Source organism: Erpetoichthys calabaricus, chromosome 1 (genome assembly GCF_900747795.2).
Source record: "Erpetoichthys calabaricus chromosome 1, fErpCal1.3, whole genome shotgun sequence".
Lineage (NCBI taxonomy): Eukaryota > Metazoa > Chordata > Cladistia > Polypteriformes > Polypteridae > Erpetoichthys > Erpetoichthys calabaricus.
In genome coordinates, this window is record NC_041394.2 from 315,876,545 (window position 1) to 315,894,914 (window position 18,370).

The following is an 18,370-nucleotide window of genomic DNA, read 5'->3' on the forward strand; positions in this document are numbered from 1 at the left end:
ATGGAAGATTCTGTTCTGTTCTTAATGTTCTGCTATATTTCTGTATATAGACAATAGTATGAGCTCAGGTGGAAGTAAGACAACTAGAAAGAAACATGAACTGTTAGACAGATAGGCATTAAGGGCACATAGTCTTCTGACGGTCATGTATGTTATGTACATAGGTCAAACATAAGTCATGGTGTATGCAATAACAGATAGAAGCTTTAGGAAATGTAACCTGGACACTTAAGCCTTATGCGCTGTATTGTATACAGGAACTTTATTTATTTTTGTGTATTAAAAACTTTCTTCATTTTTTGTGTGAGCTGTTTGCTTTGAAGACACTGTGCAGTTTTTTTTTTGTATAATGAGTCATACTAACTGCTGAAATGAGTTTCTGGTAGATGCATTAGAAATATTTTGAACTATATGAAAAACCCTTGACAAGTGCAGCTACTCTTAGAAAGAGGAATGACTTAATAGAAAAACAAGCTTGGCACAAAAACATTTAATGAAAAATGTCCTGTCTTGGTATTGGCTTTTTTTAGTTCTCTGATGATTGAGTCTCTCTAAGTTCCAACCCTTGGTTGTTAATACAACTACATAGGGTTCAGATTTACAACATAAAAGTCAATCTGTTCTATTCAATGTTTACTTAATTTGGTAGGATTTCAATCCTATCAGCACAATGCCATCAAAGAGACACAGGGCAGAATACATCAAAACAGGGATTTTCTGACTGAGGGAGAAACCCAGACTGGTGCACTGCAGGCCCTTTCATTCCCAGAAATGAAGAGAGAGATAGAGAGAGATTATGGTTGATGATAACTGGTGCTCAACTATATCTCTTTGGCGACAGTAGGTGGCAGTGTGTAGTTTGCTGGAGTGCCCTGCTAAGAAAGCAGAGAAGCTCAGATGCTGCCATGGAGATATGGTCTTTTGAAGGCTCAGATTAATAGGGAGTTACATGGCCATTTAGCTCTTGCAGGAGTTACCCTGGCCCTGGAAGTGATTTCTGAGCTCAGACCACAGATAGCGCTGGGATATAATTTAAACGCCCTCTCCTCTCAATGAATACATTTAGTCTAATGCCTGAAGATGATTCTGGCAAGGGCTCACAAATTAAAAGAATAGTCAGAGGTCAGAGTCTAGAACTGAGTGGCTATTGTGTGGTATCAAAATATGAAAGTGGAGGAACTTAAAACAGTCTCTGAAGCCCAGGGGTCGAGTGAAGTCACAAGTAAACTTTAGGGTTAATATTGAAGTTGTAGTTCATTTTTTTATTGCCTGAACTTACTAAGGTCTAGTTGGTTTCTACAATTTATGAGGTGGCAGAGGTAGATTGATGGAGTAAAGGAGTAAGAGCCTTCAACTTATGACAAGTCATTCTCTCATTGTTCTCCATGGGCATTGTCACCACTATTTTACTGGTAACTCATTTTACTGGCTTATCTCAGCTCATTTTCATTTTTCTATGCTTGTGAATATAGGACACCACACAAGGGTAACAGAATTTGGCTTCAGACAACCACCTACTGCAATTCACTGCCTATGCAGTAATTTAGAAATTGGAATTCAAAGCATTTATGTAATGTGAAAAGCTGTTCTAAGCTGTTTTCTGGCAAGGTGTTCCTAAAGAGTGAAATTACAAGAATGCAAGACAGAAAAACTAATGTTTTCAAAAATATACAGATGATGGAGCAGACTTTAAATAAGCCGGAATCTGAAATACTGGGAAGATAAAAAAGCTAAACCAAAACTAAAAATTGTTGGTACTGGGCCAACAAGCATTCAAAAACAACTTTCACTGCATCATACAGACGAACTATACCTCATTTGAAAGCCTACTGCACACTCATGGTGATCACACTGTCACAGTATATACAGTTGACTTTTAATCTGGCATGAAATCATATATGGGCTGTGTCATATACCATCACCCAAAAAAATGAAAACAAGCCTAGTGATTTTTATGTGCAATGATTACCCAAGTGATATACATCAGTCAACAAATTTCAACCAGCAGATTTTAACCTTGAACCCTTCCTCTAACCGAGCAAACAGCAACCATGTACGAAATACAGGAAAAACCGTCACCCAACATGTCTGAATTTATGTCTGCTCTCACATATAGCTCCACAAAGCAACAGCAAAAAATATACAAGTAATATATCAGCACTTCCAGCAGATTCTCCTGATCAAAACAATCCTAAACACATGTAGGTGTGATGAAGCAGCCTCAAGAAATCCAACATAATCCATCAACACAGCATTTGCAAGTTATTCACTGTAAAAAAGAGATGGGCACCAAAGTCTGGCACCAAGCAGCTGGTATTTTCGGGTTGGTGGCGCAACTTTATACAATTTTATAGCTGCAAATGAGACATTTCCAATGATATATAATGTGCCCATATTTGAAAAAAGGAGAGTGTGGCAAAATAAACAATGATGTGTTTTTTTTGTGTGTGTGTGTGTGTGTGTGTGCATATACAATAAACGTGTGTGTGTGTATATGTGATAAATGATTTAAATTTTATATAAATATTTTAAATCTCTCGATTGTAAAAGAAAATCTTGAGACGAAACAAGACTATTGCCAAGAGATGTTTTCATGTACCGCAGGACAAGACTATTGTCAAGAGATATTTTCAAGTCTCGCCCTCCTCTCAACCATTTACGGTTAACAGCCCACGCCCACAGTCCTCTCACCTCTCATTCGTGTGAATGCTTTTGTCAGACACAGTTTCTGCACCCTCAGCATTTATGATTTTTTATGTTTTCCTCTCTTTAAGTTCCCAATAAAAGAAGACTTATTATGTCCAAATCTTATTGAAGAATTTCATCCCAAAGGGTTATCAAGAGAAGAAATAAGTACAAGGGCAATCCTAGCACCGAGAAATGATGAAGTCAAGCGAATTAATGTGAAAATTGTCGATTGGTTACACTGCAAATTGGTTAAATGCATATCAATAGACTATGCTGAAACTGTTGGTGGTCATTGTGCGGAAGATAAAAACATCAACTTACAATATCCCGTAGAATATCTATAATCATTAAGATCGTCCAGTCTTCCACTGGCAGAATTACTGTTGAAAGAAGGATGTGTCATAATGTTATTGCGTAATTTATGTATGAATTATGGGCTATGCAATAGGACAAGATTAGTTGTATTCAAAATTGGTCGAACAATTCTGACGTGTAAAATTTTGACAGGCGACAAGAAAGGTAATGTAGTACATATTCTGCGGATAACATTAGACACCAAAGGAGATCTTGATATGCCATTCATATTAAAATGTTCACAGTTTCCCATTAGAAAAGATTTTGCTATGACAATTAACAAATCACGGGAACAAACGTTCGAAAAAGTCAGTTTATTTATTAGGGAGAAAGAAACGATATTCACTCACGGGCAGTTATACGTTGTGTTGTTACGATGTAACTCCAAACACAGAATCAAAATTCAATGCAACATTGACGAAAAGTTAATTGCAAATACTAATTGTTTGAAAGTTTTACGGCAAAAGTGTAAGCTTAAAAAATATTTGCATGTTCATTTCAAAGCCAAACAGAACAAAAACGTATAATGCAATGAATACCTCTAACACAACATGAAACATAATCTTCTTTCAAATTATTACGTTTTACTATTTTTTAATATGGTTAATTAATCACTGTAATGTAAAATAGTTCTATTATGCATATGTAACAATCTGTTTAAATGGTACATCCGCTTCCCCATACACAAGCGTCAGAGCCGCAAAGTGACTAGCACGTAGCACCCACAAGGGGGTTGGTGAGTGAAGCGAGCAGGGACAGAGCCCCTAGTTACTTATATTTATATTGTGGGCATCCCTGCCTGGAAAGGTTGTGAAGGTGGGAGGGAAGTCCATGGTGCCAAATGCTGTAACTATTTATTTCTTTGTATTATCAACATGAAACTTTTCACAGGAACAATTGACATGTGTGGGAACACCTCAAAGGAAAAGAAACTGACCTGGCATTGCTTGAACTTGAAATATACTGTATATTATAACAAAAATGTGGAAAAATCAGTGTCCGACAATTTTTTTTGCTATTTTGGCATCAGTTTTTGAGTAAAGGAATGTTTAAATTTAGCACAAACACAAATTCTATTACACTTGAGAAGTTATAAGTCAAGTTTTAATTAAAAAATTACTATCTTTCCTTAATTTATTTGATAATAAGGCTTTATTATGATATTCTCCCCTCAGGTGGTACGAGGTTCAGTTGTAAAACATCCTTTAATTAATCGTAAGTAATTTCTTCTGACGCTAAGCTTTGCTTCAAAGGTTCATTGATTCATTTTTTTAGTCCATCCAATGCACAGATAATAAGCATTCCAGAAGCGTTCTTCTAAGTATGTTTTCAGTGATGACATCATGGCTAATGCCACCTGATCACATGCCCAGGAACAAATGTCATAGCTAACAATAATACTGGCAACAATATTGATAAAAACCATTCATAATGTGACAGCACAACAGTATCACCATCTAAATAAAAATATGAAAACTGAAAAATGAATGCCTAAAGTGACATGACCAAAGTTCATAACATAAGCAAATATTCATTCAGACTAAAATACTCCATCCTGCAGCCTGAATGGATCATTATCTTTTCCTTGCAAAAGCATAAACATTAATTCAGCCTGGATTACTACTGTACACATGAGAACTGCTACACAAGAAACTCCTAGTGTGTTAAAGTACATTGGTTGTGGTAAGCAGTCAAGGCTCAATCCTGGATGCCTGCCTTTGAATTAAGTGTCAAATTTCTTTCTATTTATCAGGAGCCCCACACTCCTACAGTAACTCTGCAGCTGCTTGGAAATCTTAGTTAACCTAAAGGCCACATCACATTAGATGATTTTTCAATTGATTTTCACTCATAGACTGTATTTCTATAATCTTAGAGAGTTGGGGGCAGCAACTAGTCTGCGATTCGCCCGGACAGAATCAGACAGGCTTGATTTTATGTTAAGCCATAGTGGCGGGCTCTGTGTGTGTAAGAACTGACAACCAATGAGTGCTCAGCCAGAAGTGCAATTCATATAATGCAGCTATGAGGAATAAGGAGAGGTTCATCTGTCTGATGTCACATGTTTTACATACCAGGACAGAATAAAAAAAAAACCTACAAAAGTCAAGATTTGATGTACATGTAAAACATTGCATGGGAACTGTCTATGTCAGGCAGCATGTTACTGGCTATCACATAAAGGGATGAGTTCCTGATACTTTGGTATTATGAAACTGTGCTGGAAAGTCATTATGCAGTCATCTAATATGACATACCCTACAAATATTAATCATGTAATATGACATGCTCTGGAGACAAAATCAGCAACTGCAGTCATCAAGTCTGAGATCCCCTCTGAACTGCTGCAAGTACATATGTCCACATCAATGACAGGTTGGACTGGTCTCGTAAAAGAGAGGAACTATATAAGAAAGGGCCGAGCAAGAATTTTAATATGGGAAGTAACATTCTCCAGGTTTTCGACAATTCTGAGATGGCCAGTGTGACTTTCTACTCTGTAGTGTGCTGGGCTGGTAGCATCACTTCAAGAGAAGCCCACTGGATCAACAAGCTAATTAAATGGGCAAGCTCTGTTATGAGATGCACTGTGGACCCCCTGGATGTAGTAGCGGAGAAGAGAATGAACACAAATCTGAGTGCCATTATGAATAATGCTGTACAACCTCTCTCTGACACACCATCACTGAGGACTTTGAGCCAATGAATCATTCAGCAGACATATGTCAAGAAATGCTACTGGGGTTCCTTTATACCAACAGCAAATCATTTGCATAATGCTTCACTGGGACTGTGACTGTCAAGTCAGGAGGTTTCTTTCTTTTTTAGTCATTCTGGTGAGTGTTCAAACCATAGTCAAGTCAAGTCAAGTCAAGTTGGGGAACATGCACCGGTACAGTGTGTTGCCACACCCACTACACAACAAAACAACTCGGGATCCCAGTTTGCAACCCCCCAGTCAGACATGCGGTCCAGTCCCATCCTCTGATCCAGCCACTCGGGTCCTGAACAATGAGGATCTTACGAGCTGGATCACCCTCGGGGAAACGCACCACATAGCCGTAGTGCCGTGGCCAAACCATAGTGTGTGTGTATTATTTATTTATTGATTAGTTGATTGATTGAGCTTCTGTGAAATGCCAAATTTCCACCTATGGACAAACAGAGTTCTATATATGAATGCAAGTTGTTTAATGTGTCATCAGCTTAAATGTGGTGACCAGAATGGTCTCCTCTTGTTTGTTAAACTTGTGTTTTAATGCTTAGAAAACAGCCTCCCAGAGAGATACGAATGCATGACCAATTGGTGGATAACAGAGGACCACATGCTGTAATGATGAAATAGAGAGAGACAGCTAGAGAGACAGAAAGACCACCATCATCTTTACAACTCCTGCTCCAAAATGTGCAAGAAGACAGGATAAATGCATATTATTTACAGAAAGTAGTACTAAGATGAAGATAAAATTACATCACTGTGTGTGTGTTTTTAGGACTTTCTGTTTTAGTCTCTCAATTTTTATGGTAATTTTTAATTAAGATTGAAAGGTTTTATGTTTATATTCTGCCAGGAATATAATGGCAGATCACAAAAATACAGGAGTGGGAGATGAGTGGAGAACTAAATATATAGTAAAACCCAATTAACTAACCAAAACAAGGTGCTCTTGAGGCCAGCAGAGGTTGCTTACCCAATGGTCTGAATGTGGACCCCAATGTCCAAGTGCCCAAGTGCAGTGAATGGGACACTGTGCAGTAAAAATGGCGAGACATAAAACCAAGGTCTTTACTCTCTGTGGCCATTAAAGATCCCTGGGCATTCTTTGTAAAGAGTAGAATGTATTCCAATGTCTAGGCTAAATTGCCCTCCACAGCTTTGTCATTCTGGGCCCCTAATCACCCTCTTTGTCTGTCCCCTGTTTCACCCCTTCACCACCTAACAGCTAATGTGTAGTAAGCATACTGGTGAAAAATGGCTGCCGTCACATCATCCAAGTGGATGCTGCACATTAGTGGTGGTTAAAGTGGCACCCCTTTCACTATGTAAAGCAGTTTGAGCAGTGCAAAAAGTGCTATATAAGTGTAAAGAATTATTATTATTATTATTATTAAAACTCAAAGTTGAAATAATACAAAAAAGTCAAAATCCACAATAATATGAAAATGAATCACACACTAGTCTTTATAAAATTATCTATTATTATTATTTATTGTCACATGTTTGACACAAGGACATCACACTTATGGGAATCATTTGATAGTTGCTGGGCACAAAATGGCAGTTCCCATGGTCAGAAAAGATTAGTGATGACAAAGTAAATCAAATGATTTCAAAATGCAATACTATTATAATAAAAAGTAATTTAAAAAGGTATAAAAGTGGGTTCTACAGTTAACAAAGCCCATAATGATAACATTTTCCATCTAAATGACATTGGCCCTCTCTAACAGTCCCTGATAAGGAATACCTGAATAATGTCCAGTCCAGGTGAGGGATACTCCAGGACGGGAAGCTGCTCGTCGATGTTCATCAGACCAATCTCATCTGGATCGGCACCTTGGCTTACCAGATATACTACTTCTTGTAACAGACTTGTACCTGAAGAAAGACAAGAAATGGAGAAAGTGAAAGACTTACCATCTGTAGCTCCCATGATAAAACTGCTTCAGCTTGTTTAGATAGATAGATAGATAGATAGATAGATAGATAGATAGATAGATAGATAGATAGATAGATAGATAGATAGATAGATAGATAGATAGATAGATAGATAGATAGATAGATAGATAGATAGATAGATAGATAGATAGATAGATACTTTTTTAATCCCAAGGGGAAATTAAGGAATGAAAGTATTTGGCAAATTGCTTGATAAAAGAAATTTTAAAGTCTGACATTGGAGCTCCTGTGCACCACTTTGACTAGAATCAGAGTTAAATTCCTGTCTGGATTATACTTGACTCTGAAGTTGTTTCTTTTGATTCTAAAAGACAAAGGGGAATAAACATCACTAGCTAAACCTTGGATTGGGTAGGGGATATTAAAGCCTCAAATATTGCCTTTTAAAGGGATGCACCAGGCCTTATTTAGTCTAGATAATAAATAGGTAATATATACATAATTAGATAATTAATTAACCATAATTGATTTGTGTGCATCTCTTAATATGTACATCTATACCTCATGTGATGGGCACAGAAGAGGTTTATAAATTATGCTGGCAGTTCAATGTTGTCCTGTTGTTACTTGTTCTGCCTGATGCATTTTGTATGTTTTCATCAGATATTTGTTTATATATTTATTTTCAGTTTAACATTACTTATTTATGTATATATGTTTTTTGTCTTTACTTGGTAGTGTCTGCGGTGTCACTCTGTTTTCTGCTGTATTGTCACTGGACATTTCTGCATCAGCTACATTAGCAGCAGATTTTTTTCATTGTACTGTAAGGTACACTATATTGCCAAATGTTTGTGGACACCTAACCATCACACTTACACAAGCTTGTTGGGCATCCCATTCCATAACTATGGGCATTAGTACAGAGTTGTCTCTCCTTTGTCGCTATAACTGCCTCCACTCTTCTGGGAAAGCTTTCCACATGATTTTGGAGTCTGTATGTGGGGATCTGTTCCCATTTAGCCAAAAGAGTATTTTTGAGATCAGGTACTGATATTGGATGGGAAAACCTGGCTTGCAGTCAGCATTCCAATTCATCTCAAAGGTGTTCATAGGGGCTGAGGTCAGGGCTCTTGGCAGGCCACTCGAGTTCTTCCACACCATATTCTCCAAACGTCTCCTCTTGGACTTTGGTTTGTGTACTGGGGCACAGTCATGTGGGAACAGAAAAGGGCCTTCTCCAAATGGTTTACACAAAGTTGGTAGTTCACAATTATCTAAAATATCTTTGTATACTGCAGCATTAACAAAATCATGTACAAAGTGAAATACACGCATCATAAACTTCTTGATAGCAAAACTCTGAATCTGTAGTTTCAACATGGATATGCCCAGAAGAAACAAACAAATCATTGAAGTAACAATAAAAAATGTAAAGTAAAATTTAAAAGCAAGATGAAAACAAGAACAAATACTAAAAATAAAACAATACATTTTACCCCACACCCCTGCTTCTCCTTAATTTATATGTTTAGTATTTATTGTAATTTTGCCCGTCTTTTTCCCCATAATTATGTGTTTAGGTGTTACCTGAAGGCCCTATTCAACCCATTGTCTTGGCTCTTTTCTCAGACATTATCAATTACTGGTTGTTGTTCAGCTGCCTTTGTTCTCTTCTGTTTGTTCTGTAGGTGTGTTGGTCGTTTTTCATTTTGGCTCTTTTGTTTTTTTTAATTTGTTTCTTTTTTCTAGCTTAGAATTTCTGGGTTAAGTGGACTTAGATTTGTTTATTTGTCAATAATACAAGAAATACAACAAAAGGCTAAACAATATGAAGAACCAAAATTCCAAAAATACAATAATATAGATAAGGCCATTTAATACAAAGATTCATAACACCAAAAATAATAAAATTAAGGCCAAAATGCTTAATACAAAAAACTACCATTAAGGAAGAAAGGTTGACCATTACAAAATGTCCAAATTACATAAAAGATAAGCAGCACTAAAGGCAATGATTCAAGAGCTAATCAAACAGACAAAGAGAATAACTCAGAGTCCCATCAGTTGGCTTAGGGCCTGATATCCTCTTAAACATGGCAGTCTCAAGTAGCAGCCCTGACAGCTGAACTCCTACATCATAAGAAAGCCATGCCCCTAGGCTCCTCATTAAGAGAGTGGGGTAAATAAATTGTGTCACCCGGGAGCTTTTGTCACAGGCTCCCACTCCTGGATGGGCATCTTGTTGTTCGTCGCTGAGGATGGACTAGGGCATCAGTTACTGGGTTCAATACTTTTTTCCTGCGTCATTCTACTTTATTGCATTTAACTTTTTCTGGATTAGAATGTTACGGTTCCTTGGCCCTTTAATTTTTGAGTTAATAACGATAGAGCTGCTAGGCAAGAGGATAAGAGGAAGGCCTAAGAAAAGAGGTTTATGGATGTGGTGAGAGAAGGACATGCAGAAGATGGGTGTAAAAGAGCAAGATGCAGAGGACAGGAAGATATGGAACAAGATGATCTGCTGTGGAACCCCTAATGGGAGCAGCCAAAAGAAGAAGAATAACGATGCCTGGTCTAAATTTCATGTGCATAGCTGCATTGGAAATATCTTTAATAAGAAAAAAGATAAAATGTTGAATACTTATTCCCCTCACTATGTATAATGGAGAATAGTTAAATAATAAAAAAGTAATATAAAAACACAAGTATTTCAACTAAGTAATATACAAAGAAAAATAAACAAAAAGCAATAAATGAAACAAAAGCCAGAGAGAGAGCCTCATCAAAACCAATGCAGGTAGAACAACTATTCATAAAACTAGTCAACCTAACATGCATATTGTTGGACTATGGAGAGAAATTGATGTATCCACAGAAAGCACATGTAGACAAAGGTAGAATATGTAAATTGTACACAGCAACCGCAGGGTGATTTGGTCAAGTCTTGAACCCTAGTCATCGGAACTATAATATGTCTGGTCTGCTAACAATGACTTCTCTGTGATGTCTCACTGTTCTCACTTTAATTTGTGTATACATTCATATTTTATTCTGATAATGTCTGTGGGCTCTTCATAAAGTATGAAAATGTGCTTATCATATAATGTACCAGGCCACACATGTGTATTGTGGTCTGTTTGTACAGTTAGCATTTATTTCACAGCACATTTCTTTTAACTACATTCATGGATCTATGATGATCAGAGTCAGCATTAAATTTTAACCATGGTTAGTTTGTTGTGGAATCAAATCAAACAATCAAATATATGTTACTGTTGTGCCATCTTACAATCAACCCTTGAAAATAATTCTATAATGTCTGAAAGCTGCCAAAACCAAATCTCCAGCCAAGTTTGTGTATCAAAGTCAAACCAAAAAAGCTGTCCCTAAAGAGTTTTTAATTTGCTCAAGCACTAGTCTATTGCAATGTTTTCCCTAAGTTTTCACAAAGCATGAATGGTTAGTCAATTCAAGCAACCTTCATATATAGTGATGAGTGAAACGATTTGTTTGAAATTGAATTTGCCAGGAAAGCAAGTGTTTCCCTTTTTCACAAATATTTACAAAACAAATGCCATATCAATTCTATTCAAACTTGGGCCACTGGCACAACAAGAACAGTGTTTATTCTCTATCTGGAAGCATTTTCAATTGTTAAATCTACATTTGCCTTACATTTGTGATTTAGACTTTAAATACTGATCTCTTGTAAAAAAAAAAAAAAAAAAGTCACCTGACTTATGTCCTGTCTTGTGTAGACATTTTGTTGTGCTAGCAGGCATGTGTTGTGTTTGTACTGATAAGAGGAATCCCACTTTGCCAATTATGTTGACAGCCTTGGTGATCACAATCTTAAAGATGCATCAGAGACAGAAATGAAAGTGAACGTTCCACGGTGCAGGCTTCATGTGAGCCATTATCAGCAGGAATGAAGAAACAGAAAAGTGCAGTTGCTAGGAAATGGGAGGGTGATTTCTGTAGTAGTGAATTTTCTTTTGGAAAAAACACAGTAATGTGTATGATAGATAGATAGATAGATAGATAGATAGATAGATAGATAGATAGATAGATAGATAGATAGATAGATAGATAGATAGATAGATAGATAGATAGATAGATAGATAGATAGATAGATAGATAGATAGATAGATAGATAGATAGATGATGGCCTATATTGTGTATCTATGTGTGGGGAAAAATGTTTCCATTTATTTCTATAGTATGTAACCCTTATTATAGTTAAATTATTTTCTTCATTCTCCTTCTTATTCTATATGGTTGTTAATCCTAAATAAATAATGATTATTTAAAAAAACAAAACTTTGGATACCTAAATGCTATTCATAATTCTAAATGAAGTTACAAAAAGTAACCTTGAACAATTAAATTAAATTAAAGTCAAAAGAAGAATAATAACTGCACCTTTCTTTAATAAAACTATAAATTAAAAAACTAGCAGGCCAGAATTAAGACTTTAACCCGAAAAAGAACCCAGAATGAAACTAGAAACTATTGTCACTTTAGTTCAACTCAATTCAATGCAGGTGTAGAGCGGTGTTTCAAGTTCTCAGGTAAAATTTAATTGCAGCCTTTACAAATGACTAATTACATAAATAAGGACACAGATTCGCTTAACACATAGACTGGGATACACAATAGTTTGAAGCTGATTAAGACAAATGAAACCCAGCAATTTCTGTCCAGTAATTAATCTGCTGAATTATGGCCAGTTGATAATGGATGAGAGGGAAAGAAAAGCTACAGTCAGCGGCATACCTGGAAAAAATAAATCTCTGAAGGGGGTCAACGGTCAGTTGAAACACAAAGTTAGACAGACACTGTTAATGATAAGAAGGGATCAAACCTGAAAAAAAATTATTCTGAATTCAAAAAAGAGAAACCCAAAGCAAGGAGGATATCAGAGTCACTGTATGCTTTAGGAAAGAAGGGAGGCATATACAAGTCCTTATATAAGACACCTTCAGGTGGCTACTGCAATCAGCAATGTATGTGAGCAACTGGTAATCAATGGAAGCCCTGTCCCTTTGTCTCTGTTTTGGAAAGAAAAAAAAATTAAAACAGTCATTAATGGGAAACAACCAACTACACTTGAGACAGGGACAGTGCACCAGTAAGACCCTGACCAGCTGTCTCTAAAAATGGCACTCAGAATCGGAGCAAAATGGTTCAATAAGAAAATTTTTTTTTATTTTCAATACAAGAAAGGATACAGACCTTCTTAAACATGTGAGATGGTTTGTCCACTAATCATCCACAAAATATTCTATTTTCCACATGCATTTATCTTATTTCTTGGCCTTTCTACCTCCTTGTCTGTGTGCCCTTGACCTATCTCAGTGGCACTAGTACGAAGCGAGCATTTATCACAGAAATATCCTATAATGTTCTGAAGACATTATTCTGTACAGCACACTACATATTGTACCTGCTGAAAAACAGGCGTCATCCTGAAAACACAGGAAGACAAAGGTTGAGGGCAAAAGATAACAAGTGTACTCATAGAACTAGCAGGTGACATTATAAAAGCCAAAAAATGTCAAAAAAGGACAAAACACAAGACAAAATCATAGTGACAAATTATAAAAGTGTTGGCTACCTGTTTCTTTTATTTCACTTTAGAATGCAATTTCATATGGCAAATGAATATATACCTTGATGATGAAGAAATAACTTGTTCTTGAAAAATACCAAACTTATCCTTTAAGCTTGTATGGACAGCTAATAGCTAAGTTGTCCCAATATTTCAAAAGAAGCAATTCAATTAAAAACAAATAATAGAAGTAACATAATATAAAATAATCTGAAAAAAATCCAAAATAAACTGATGAATCACAACACTACAGGCTACTGCAAAAATTGCTGCTTTTCTTTTTCATGTGAAGAGTAAGAAACGTATTTGATTTGCACTGATTGGGTTTTTCATGGCCGGTTCCAATTGCTTATTTTTTTAAATGAAAATCAGCTCGTCCAGATCCAGTTGTCCGTTCTGTGTGGGGCCATTCCTTGTGTCACATGGTCTGTTCAAATGTAACTCGTGAGGTTGAGGGCAGTATGATTCAGTATATGAAGCAACTACTGAAACAGCTTTGAATAATCCTTAAAGGGGAAGAGACACAATGTTGCAAAATTCAATAACAGTGAAAAATATTGCAATGAATTTCTTGATGTGGCTGATAAATTGATTGATTTTTAAAAAATTATTAATCTATCCCACCTCTGCCACCAGTGTAATAACCGGAATTGCCAACAGGCGCAGATGTTCACTGTCTCACAGTAATATTCGCAGCCACCACCTTTTTTCTCATCGGTTGGGTCTGGTTTGAGTCTGAACAATTTGTGCACCTTAATAAATACGATAAATGCCTTTAAAATACCCTTTTTATTAATAAGAACTGGGGTGCCTTATACCAACAGAATTCTCTAAAAATATATAAAAAACACACACAAATCATTAACTACTTAGTGAACACACAATAATTCACTTCTAATTTATTAATAAGAATATATTGTTACAGTCAAATCATCACGTCTACAATTATTAATAAATAAAATATCAACTGTGAATTTCAAATGCACAAAACACCCACCCCTCCTCCCAGACACGCCAGATTTACTTAAAGCCACCCAACCTTCTAATCAACACCTCCTAAAGATAAAATACACCTCACTCTCTCATACACACCAATTAAAACCAAACAGTCCTTCTTAAATGAAAGCTGGGATTCTCCTCTGTAGAATCTTGCTGTCCATCCTTAAGGGTTCAGCGTGACTTTACGACATATTGTCTTATCTGTGACCAGCTTAGTTCAATTCAATCCAAAAAAATTAGCCTAGTCCCAAAATTTCCAACCATTTCCAAGACTCAATTCAGCCCACTCACTTTTGAACGTCTTCCTCTGCTTCAGATTCACACAGTGAGTCCCACCCCTCAGCATTTGCAACACCCGACTCAAATATTCACCTTCAGCATGGGGCATCATCTGCAATGTGATTACTCCAAGTAGTCAATCAATTTATCAGCCACATCAAAACGTTCTTTACAATACTTTTTCAGGAAGTGTATGTAGTGTCAACAGTCTTACTTAATGAAACGTTAAAAGTATACAAATTAAAAGTCTTACCTAATAAAAAAACTCATATGCATAGTACTTAATAAAAAAATTCCCTTACAAATTAAATTTGTTATCCAGACTGTTGTGAAGTGATTAGTATCGCTGTAGGTATCAATGTACAAACTCCCAGCTTGGTTTGTTTATGAGGTCAGTATGTTTTAATAGCGTTGATCATTTACAGTAGATCATTTTGATTGTGTGTTTCCATTATTTTAAATGTGGACAAATGTTATTTCACACTATTGATGCAGATATTGCTGCACCAGCAAAAAAACCTTCGTGATTTTCTTTTTATATCTTTTTAATTTAGTGAACCATGGACTCATTTATGCCATATTAATGACCCACTGACATGAAAGAATGGCCTGATTTTATTGCATTCAGAAGTAACACTTTCTCTTTTTATAGGCAGGCTCACTCACACTAGAACTCTGATCATGATTAAAGTTCTTCCACACTGCAGACATTGTTTAATTTGCTTTACTGGTGGAATTAGACCCATAGAAGTGCAGTGCGCAAGCACACAAACACATCTTACTCTTTTGTTGAGTGGATCACATGACTAGCTAGAAAGTGGTAAAATATACACCGATTTGGAGAGCGTACATGTTGAACAAAACTAGGTTGCCAGTAAACCAGTTCATCATTATAACCTACATACTCCCAGGCCTTATATAACAGAAAGCAGGACCTCAGAACTCCATTGTAATTCATATGCTGTAGACATCCCACTCTTGCAGAACCGGTTTCATGTAAGGAGCATGCGCACAGTAAAGAGACCATGTGGCTGTGCACGGGGCAGTTTTAGGAATTGCTTGTATCAGATTCATTGCCCCTCTTGCGGTTTCTAGTTTCAATGGCCATTTTTTCAGGGAGGGGTCCCTCTTGGGGTTTCCAGTCCGATGGCCATTTTTCTGGGGAGGGTATTCCCTTTGGGGTTTCCAGAAGGGATTTCCAGGAGATTGGGAATCTCTTACAGGAGTCTAGGAGAAGACGTTGATTTCTGGGAGACTTGGGATGTCTGTATTGTGCATCCTAGCAGGAAGAGGGACAAATGATGGCATGTTGCAAAATATCATTCCCTTTGTCTGGTGCCCACAGTAAAACTACTGCAGTTTAAAACATTGACTCCATATACAGTAGTTATCCTAGAGCCCCGTGTTGCCCATAGTCTTCAAGAGAGGTTCTGTTTAAGTACGTTCATTACTGAGTCATTTCTTAAGCCCATGGACACTCGGAGAACTGCTACATGTGGTCCTTAAACATGAATTGCAATTTTACCCACAACACAAGGGTGGGCCATCTCAAGTTTTCATTTAACACAGACACACACACACACACAATCTTTGAATAAGGAGATGGAAAAGTACCAGTTACAACCCCCTTGGCACTGTCACCATTTTAAGTAGGCTTACAAGAAAGCACCTCTTCTCTCTGTATATTAGCAAAACAGAAAACCACACTGAGAGCCAAACTTATAGTACCAAGATATCTCATGAAGCATTTTGTGCCCCATAACATAATAGTTTCTACATAACAACTTGGCCAGAGTAGGCACACAAAAATCATAGTGCTATTGTCTGAGTGCATTTTGTCAAGTTAATCGGTAAAGTCGTCTCCCGTTATATCATGAGTGGGCTAATTAAGCTCTGAGGTGCCTCGTGGCACAGTATGAGTGACAGCTAGAGAGATGCTGCTCTAAGAAAATACATTTTATAGAGTTTAACTTAAATTGTACCAGAAAAAAAAGTATAAAAAAGAGAAAACAAATAACAGAGAACCCTTTTCCAATTTACAGGCATGTTCTTGTTTTGCCAAACGGGCTTTATCTGAAAAGTAAAATAAATTAGAATAATGTACCAAAAGTTATGGTACATGTGACTGTTGGATTTTAAACAATAAACAGTAACCCCAATGTCTTCCCACCTAACTAGTAGGCCAGAAGAAATGCTTAAATGTGTGGAGTACTTGGCTATTTGACTGACAACTTTATCTTGGATTACTTACAAGATCGAGATTCAGAATATTTGTCTATATATATTTTGGTAAATAGTGAGATTTGTGACTCAAGGGACACACTGTGATTCAAAGGAGAGAATTGAACAATTGAACTTATGGCTTAAAGTCATTACCTTAGCTGCTACACCATACAGCCATCCATTCAGATACAGTTAGGTGCGTAAATATTTGGACAGAGACAAATTTTTTCTAATTTTGTTTCTGTACATTACCACAATGAATTTTAAATGAAACAACTCAGATGCAGTTAAGTGCAGACTTTCAGCTTTAATTCAGTGGGGTGAACAAAACGATTGCATAAAAATGTGAGGCAACTAAAGAATTTTTTGAACACAATCCCTTCATTTCAGGGGCTCAAAAGTAATTGGACAAAATAAATAACTGGAAATAAAATGTTCATTTCTAATACTTGGTTGAAAACCCTTTGCTGGCAATGACAGCCTGAAGTCTTGAACTCATGGACATCACCAGATGCTGGGTTTCCTCCTTTTTAATTCTGTGCCAGGCCTTTACTGCAGCGGCTTTCAGTTGCTGTTTGTTTGTGGGCCTTTCTGTCTGAAGTTTAGTCTTCAACATGTGAAATGCATGCTCAATTGGGTTAAGATCAGGTGACTGACTTGGCCATTCAAGAATTTTCCACTTCTTTGCTTTAATAAACTCCTGGGTTGCTTTGGCTGTATGTTTTAGGTCATTGGGTGGCGTTTCATGATACAGATGGACAATCAATTTGACTGCATTTAGCTGGATTTGAGCAGACAGTATGTCTCTGAACACCTCAGAATTCATTCGGCTGCTTCTGTCCTGTGTCACATCATCAATAAACACTTGTGTCCCAGTGCCACTGGCAGCCATGCACGCCCAAGCCATCACCCTGCCTCCACCGTGTTTTCCAGATGAGGTCTTATGCTTTGGATAATGAGCTGTTCCACGCCTTCTCCATACTTTTTTCTTGCCATCATTCTGGTAGAGGTTGATCTTGGTTTCATCTGTCCAAGGAATGTTTTTCTAGAACTGTGCTGGCTTTTTTAGATGTTCTTTTGCAAAGTCCAATCTAGCCTTTCTATTCTTGAGGCTTATGAGTGGCTTGCACCTTGCAGTGCACCCTCTGTATTTACTTTCATGCAGTCTTCTCTTTATGGTAGACTTGGATATCGATACACCTACCCCCTGGAGAGTGTTGTTCACTTGGTTGGCTGTTGTGAAGGGGTTTCTCTTCACCATGGAGATGATTCTGCGATCATCCACCACTGTTGTCTTCTGTGGACGTCCAGGTCTTTTTGCGTTGCTGAGTTCACCAGTGCTTGGTTTCTTTCTCAGGATGTACCAAACTGTATATTTTGCCACTCGTAATATTATAGCAATTTCTCAGATGGGTTTTTTCTGTTTTCGCAACTTAAAGATGGCTTCTTTCACCTGCATGGAGAGCTCCTTTGACCGCATGTTGTCTGTTCACAGCAAAATCTTCCACATGCAAGCACCACACCTCAAATCAACTCCAGGCCTTTTATCTGCTTAGTTGATAATGACATAATGACGGACTTGCCCACACCTG

At 37.1% G+C, this 18,370-nt stretch overlaps 1 protein-coding gene across 2 annotated transcripts in view; it reads right to left on the minus strand.

Annotated features, from left to right (window-relative positions):
* Positions 1 to 18,370, minus strand: part of sult4a1 (sulfotransferase family 4A, member 1) — a 79,067-nt gene that overhangs the window by 31,266 nt on the left and 29,431 nt on the right. For both annotated transcript variants that reach the window (XR_007935312.1, XM_028817730.2), the window contains exon 2: positions 7,512 to 7,642. Coding sequence is in view for 1 of the 2 variants with exons in the window: in XM_028817730.2 (XP_028673563.2) it covers positions 7,512 to 7,642 (131 nt within the window). In the remaining variant the exon portion in view is untranslated. The remainder of the gene's footprint in view (positions 1 to 7,511; positions 7,643 to 18,370) is intronic.